This window comes from Gavialis gangeticus, unplaced genomic scaffold (genome assembly GCF_001723915.1).
Source record: "Gavialis gangeticus isolate Ggan-Ray unplaced genomic scaffold, GavGan_comp1, whole genome shotgun sequence".
NCBI lineage: Eukaryota > Metazoa > Chordata > Crocodylia > Gavialidae > Gavialis > Gavialis gangeticus.
Genome location: NW_017729022.1, coordinates 88,520,286 through 88,527,297, shown reverse-complemented (window position 1 = coordinate 88,527,297; position 7,012 = coordinate 88,520,286). Strand labels below are relative to the sequence as shown.

At 42.4% G+C, this 7,012-nt stretch overlaps 1 protein-coding gene and 1 long non-coding RNA gene across 4 annotated transcripts in view; one reads left to right on the top strand and one right to left on the bottom strand.

Moving 5' to 3' along the window:
• The window catches only part of PTPRO (protein tyrosine phosphatase, receptor type O), a 332,674-nt gene that overhangs the window by 134,024 nt on the left and 191,638 nt on the right, over positions 1-7,012 (bottom strand). For all 3 annotated transcript variants that reach the window (XM_019515585.1, XM_019515587.1, XM_019515586.1), the window contains exon 2: positions 2,417-2,690. In XM_019515585.1, the coding sequence (XP_019371130.1) occupies positions 2,417-2,690 (274 nt within the window). The remainder of the gene's footprint in view (positions 1-2,416; positions 2,691-7,012) is intronic.
• Positions 1-7,012, top strand: part of LOC109296265 — a 100,309-nt gene that overhangs the window by 73,168 nt on the left and 20,129 nt on the right. The window lies entirely within an intron of this gene.

Sequence of the window (7,012 nt, the reverse complement as noted above, 5' to 3'; positions counted from 1 at the left end):
GGGGGGGGGGGGGTGCTGTGATAAACCTGTGAAAATAGCAGCCAGTCCTGCAATTGGCCTACAAAATTAGCTGCCTGCCTCTGATTTTGGTAGGTCCCTACTGGTAAGTCCCTACATAACAGAAAACATAGTCCATCATCTTTGTTACTCCTCTACAATTGTGTCTACCCTAGACAGAAGTCTTTGAGGTATAAAACAAAGGATTCAGAAATACTTCAGTGTGAAGAAATTTCACTGATAAGCATTCATTCAGTCATTGAGAGACATTAGCTTTTTCTTCCTTGTCCACATACTAAGAAAAGCACATCACAGAAGGGTATGGTAGAGTAAGTCAACTCTCAGGGATACTAGGTGTATCTGCATAAGATGCTTTTCTGAGCAGTAGAGCTAATTACTGCATAGTAGGCATCAACATATGCACGTGCTGACCCTTACTGTGCAGTAATTTCCTCTACTCGGCAGTTCATTTGCTACCTGCAAATGCAAGTAGCAAATTAACTGCTGAGTAATTACTGAGCAATCGAGGATGTGTAGACAGTCAACCAGGAGCAAATTTGCTCCCAGTCAGCTGGGCAGCAGGAGGCAGGAGATTGTGCCCTGCCCCTGGGAGCTGCCTGCTGCCTAGGTGGGCTCTGCCACTGGAGCCCAGGTGGGGGCAGTGTCTTCCAGCCCTAGCTCTGCGATCATGGGAGTGGGGGCTGGGGAGATTCTTCCCAGGCCCAGCTCCATGACCAGCACTGACCCCACCTGTGAATGCTAGCAAGCCCTTAGAAATATTGCCATGTTTAAGGACAGCCTTGGGACCAATTCTTTTGATATAATTAATTTCACAAGGTCAGGCATTGTTGGCTACATAGCTTGGTTTATGTTATAACAGCTTAACATGAGGTGGAAGGGAGGGAGAGAGGAGACAGTACAGTAGTGGTGTAACTCTTTTAAAGGCAATGGAGTCACATATCGGATGAAAGTGGCTTTGGGTCTTGGCAACCCTGCGTAACTTTGCATGTGTGATATGTAGACAGTCTTGATAGGATTCCATTTTTATCAGTAAACACTGATAAACACCAAGGTCTCCTCATACTCACAGACTGACAAAAAATTTTTCCAAAGTTAAGAAGTAAAATTTATAGAAAGGGGACATAAGAAAAATGATGGCTGATGCAATGTGTGATGACAGGGTGAGCAGTCCTACAGAACTGTGCTTATTGTAGTTTGGACTGCAACTCCAAGAAACCCCAGGGGACTGGGAACAAGGGAAGAGAAAGCAACAAAATGGACAATGGAGCTATGGGCAAGTAGAACTGGAACTGATGGAAGCTGTGCTGCTCAGGTGATGGCAGTCCTACAGTAGATACGTTTGTCAGAGCAGGGGTTAAATTGCACAATCCTGAAAATGTAAATCAATAAACTCTAAATAAATGCTTAAAAATAAACATTGAAATTATTAAAAAATAAAAATCAGATTCTGCCAAGCCTAGACATAGATGAAACAAATGAGAGAGATATAAATTTTCATATGGTCAGAAGAGCTAATGATATTTAACAGACTGAGAGAACATATGGCACGGGAGAAAAATATGAATCTCTCTTAATTACTTTATGATTTGGCACAGCATCCAAGCTTACTTAATATTCAGAATAATCAGCATGACACACAGTGAGTTGAAACAGGTCAAATGGACCATAACAGAAAAGACCAATAATCCACTGAATGCAATATCTCAACAGCAGCCAACATTGATTGTTTCAGACCTCAGAGTTGTCAATCTGATTTTTCTTTTCAGAAATACTAAATTCAAGTGCCAATAAAAAGCCCAAACAGCAATATAGTCTTCCCCACATCTGATCTCCTTTCATTGCTACAACCTTCTCCTCAACAAGGAGAAAAAAGGGCTTTTAGAGAAGAGTGGGATTATATGGGGATAACAGAGGCTCTTATACATGACAGCCACAACAGCACCCTGTGACTCATGGATAGCTCTCGTGGCTTATCACTTGATACATCTATGCTATTGACCATGGTTTCGGAACCTTTGGATCATATTACAAATTTAAGAGATGATAAATATCTACTAACCATTTTAGAAAGCTTTTCAGGGGCTGGATTCTATTAAGAAATTACTTGTTTTTTTGCCCATCCTGGATGTCATTGTCCTATCCCACTTGCTTAGGGAATGAATACTCAAGATAAGCCTTGTAGTATCCCTCTGCAGCCTATTTATAGATAGATCTGCCCAGATTATGTTTGTAGCTGACATGTTCCTCCCAGTCCAGCACTTTCATTCTTAATCTTCCTCACAACACCTTCAAAACCTTTTTTACAGTTTGGCTTCTACACAGAGAAATCCTTTTAATAACAACACACAATAGACACAGAGAAAATTATCAAGGAAAAAAATAACAAAATGCTACTTACTGGTTAATACAGTGATTGATCTAGATGGCTTGGAAACCATATTTGAGTTCACCACCATTAGAGTTACTATGTAATATAGGCCATGGTAGCTGGCATTAAAAACTACAGGAGCAGGTAAAGTGCTATTGAAGTCTTCAAACTGGAAAAAGTAGTTCTTGGATTCACCGGTAATCTTCACAACATACACAGAGGATAAGCTCACCACATCAGATGCTTCCAATGAGACTACGATACAATTGTCTTCTTGGACAGTGACTTGGAAAGGTGCTGCATTCTACAGAACAACAAGGAAAAAAAAAGGGTGAGGAAAGAAAATTCAAAGTATTATCAGAAAATTCACTTTCATCTTCCTCCAGACATTTTTTCCATGATCATTGCTACAGGATCTGTGTGCCAATCCTCAGTGGTGTGATGATGGTAAATTTTATTCAACAAAAGAGTTAACTTGCAAAATTAGGGCCTGCTCAAAAGCTGATCTAAATTAAGGGCCTTAAACAATTAGGCCTATCTTTTCACCAACCAAGGATTGCATTGTTCTCTATAGTGTATTTTCCAGTCCTATGAATAGTCCATCTCTAAGTCATGCAGGAAACTACACCTCTTCCACTTGCACAGGAAGAGAGAAATAGCCCTGTCTGCTACTATTTCCACAAGAAGATTCCTAAAATTTCCCTGTTGTAACAGTTTGTGGTTGTTTGGGGTTTTTTGTGTTTTTTGGATGATGGATGGAACTGCCAGGCAATTCTACATGTAAAAGGATTTCGGAAAAAACCCACAAAACACACCACTACGCCACTCAAAAAAGACAGTAGATTCACTGCAACTCCTTCGTTACAAAGGAACAGAATAGTAAGATTGAACTCCAGACCTGTTTAGGACTGGTTTTGTCAATATACAGAACTGACTATACGTTTCCAAAAAGATTCCTCTCCCAGCATACGAGCTTTGTGTTCCCATCTCCAAAAAGCTTCCACAAGTGTTTGGGACATGAGGGAACAGGAATTCTTACTGGTCTCTGCTTTTAATTTCCTAGATTATGTCATTGCATTTTGGATATTTCTTTCATTAGCTGTTAAGAGAAAATGGAGCAATTCAACCTTGTTTTCATATATCATAAGCATATTAAGTCCCTGCCAGCTGAAAAACCTTTTCCTTTTATTAACTGCAAACCAGCTGTCAGCAAAAGCACTCGTCTCCACAGGAATTTCAAAACATAACTGCTGTAATTAATGAGATGAAAAGACTTGTGCTTACATCAGTAGTTTCCTTTTTATTTATTAGGACACAATTATGCTTTGATATTTTTTCTGATGAAAAATCAGTCAGTATTATGTGATATTTTCTATTCCTAGTTCCACTGCCTTTCCCTGAATTTTACATCTCCCCAGGATAAGAACTCCAGCTGAATGATGGATAAGTTGTGCAATCACCGTTTGCTCTTTGTTTATCCAGTTGGACATGCTAGTCATAGATTCATTCTAACAACTCAGCAACATCATGTCTTCCCATTTCCTTGTCCAAATACATCTTTAAATAGAGGCTGTCTTCTACATGGCAGCAAAAGTAGCATGTTTCAGGTTCATACTGCATAAGCATGGTTCCTTTTCTGTACATCCAAATATACCAAGTCACTAAGCATTGAAAAGCCATGAGTCAAGACCTCCCAAAATCATAAGATCATCTTAAAAACCAAGAGGGGGAGCAGGAGGAGTTAAAATGAACTTTTTGGTGTTTAGGTTTCACAGTGCACTTAAGTCAAGATTTCAGGCTGTTCCCTAGATTCCAAGTGCTAGTGACTGGCTTTATTTTTAAAGTGAAAACAGAGATTATCTCAGATTGTGATGATTCAAGGAGCTGGAACTCAAAAATTGAGCCAAACAACATAAGGCTGTTGGTAAAAATCACAGGGACTGGCAAAATTGTGTATAATAGGAAACTCATTGAGAAATATATTAGCATATATTCAGTATATTAAAATACCCTGGAGAATAGATGTCCTCCCAAACAGCAATCTGCTTTTGAGATTAAGTCTAGCTGCAGGATCAGATTAAGACACAGGACTGGCTTCCTGTTTCCACAGTAGACTAGTGGGCTATTAGGTTCAGGAAGACTGGGGGTTTTTTGTGTTTGTTTGTTTGGTTGGTTGGTTGGTGTTTTGGGGCTATAGAGTCATACTCAGTTTCTGGTGTGTGGCAATTACATCAGACTTTCAGCTTCCTAATATAGGCAGGGGGACTCAGAGTATTTATACCATGAATCATGGTGGGTCCTTTGCATTCTTTTCACTTGGCTGTATTTGGAGGGTGGTGTCACACTTGACCTGCCACCTGGGAGTAGAGAGGGAGAAGGATAAGAAAAGGGGGTACCAAAATGAGACATTTTTGAAAAGAAATGAGAGAACCCATCTATTTTAACTCCAAATGCAAGCAGAGACTGTGGTATAAGCACACAGCTGTGCAAAGTCTCTGTGTCAAGGTAAGTCCTAGTGTCATACATTGCTATAGCCAGGTCCTGTTTCAATAAAAACAAAGCTTCTGACTCAGCTCTAGTAAAAAAATTGGGAGTCTATAGTGTTGTAAACACATAATACAGCTCCATCCTCTCACTATAATGGACCTAACCAAGGTACCAATTCCAAAAATCCTGGGATAAAAAAAAAAGAAAAAAATCACATCCATATTTAGGATATGAACTTTGCAGATAGTCTCTGTATCACATCCTTTGAAATGATTTAAGGAGTTTTAACCTTACTCAAATGATTACTGTTAGATATTATTTCATTAAAAAGTTTCACGGTAAAGGCAGTCCCTCAAAGAGCTTGAAACTGCAGACCCAGATCCTGCAAGACTTGCATGCTTAGCTTGGCATCACTTGAATAGACATGCTTATATTTTGAAGTCAATGGCCATGTCCAAATCAGTGAGCATGTGCTTCTTGTGGCATCTCAAAGCAGTTTGAGATGCCACAGGAGACATGCTAGAACAAAAAAAAAGTTCCAGCATGGACTCCAAGTTTGATATGGGAAATCCTGGTATCAAAACAAAACACACTGGAAAAAAGCAGCTCAGGGCGCACTCCTGGAGTGTGCAGCTGGAGGCTGGGTCCTCCAGAGAGATGTTCCAGCACCTTGCCAGAGTGTCTTTCTGATTGCTACATGCTGCTGCCTCAGCGTGCTGGAGCAAATAGAAGCAGGGCAAGGCTGGCAGCAGTGGCCTGAACCCAGGTTCTGTCCTTGGTAAGCAGGGACATGGGGGTGGGAGGGACTGTGTGGAAGGGGTGTCCCTTGCTCTGCCCCCCCCCCCCCGCAGTTGCTGTCATGCCCTGCTGCTGGCAGAGACCCCCAATGGTGCACGGTGCTGCCTGAGACCCAGGGGCTCCATGTGGCACACAGTGCCAGCCTAGCCTTCTGGTACACACCTTCAGGCAGGACCAGGCTGTGACCTGGGGCACCTTCTGGGGCTCCCTGCATTGCAGGCAGGAGCTGTGCCTCATCAGGCCAGGCCAGCTGCATGGGGGCAGAAGCTGGCCTGGCCCAATGGCATGCAGCTCCTGCCTGCTGTGCCAGGAGCCCCAGGTGGTGGCAAGAACCACGCTGGTCCTGCTTGAAGGTGCTCACCAGTGGGCCAGGCTGGCACCATGCACTACATGGAGCCCCCGGGTCTCAAGTGGCGCCACACACTGCTGGGGGTCTTTGCCAGCAGTTGACCATGAGCACCGTGAGAGCCTGCTGCTGCTGCAGGGGAGCTGTGCACTATTTGGGGGGCAGGCGTGGACAGGGGACCCATTTCTCCTATGCAGTCCCCTCTCCCCCACAGTCCCCACACACCCATAACCCACATCTGTAGCAAAACCCTGTTTTTATTTTTTTAAATTATTTATCTTAAAATGCATTCCCTCCCCTTCCCCAACCATTTCTGACCTTTCTCTCCCTCTCTATTCCCTATAGATAAGTATAAGTCAGCTCAAAATTAGGATAAGCTTTAAACATTTTTATTTCTGGTGGCAAGTTTTTGGTTTTGGATGTCCATTGTTTTATAATTATTAGGTTTGTATTCATTTTTACTGTTGTATATTGTATTGTTGTCATTTTTGTATTGATTTTTGTTGTTTCATATGCATATTGTATGGTTTAGGCCTGTGTTTGTAAATGAACCAAAGTAATGTCAGGTTTCCATTTTATATGTCAAGCCTGCAGCTTTTGTCCTCTGCCTGGGTATCCCATGTTGCAACAATATGATTCATTGTACTCCTCCCATGTAAACTGGTTCCTAGATGAATAAGCATGATTGGGTATGATTGAGATACAATGGTAGCAGGCCTCTACTGAATGGCCTGTAATGACTGGGCCATCACCTCGCATTGATTCATCCAGGAACTAGGGACCTCACCCAGGAACAGAGACAAGACCAGCATTTGAAAAACAAAAGACCCTGCAAAACCAGCAACTCTCACCATTACAGACACCTGAAACTGCACATCCCTGCATGGAGCACATGCTCAGTACGCCAGGGGCTGACCCTTGCCTGAGCATGCCTCCTGTCACTAGGGTCACACACGGTTTGCCCCTATAAAGAGGGGCAGTGAAGACAGACCCAG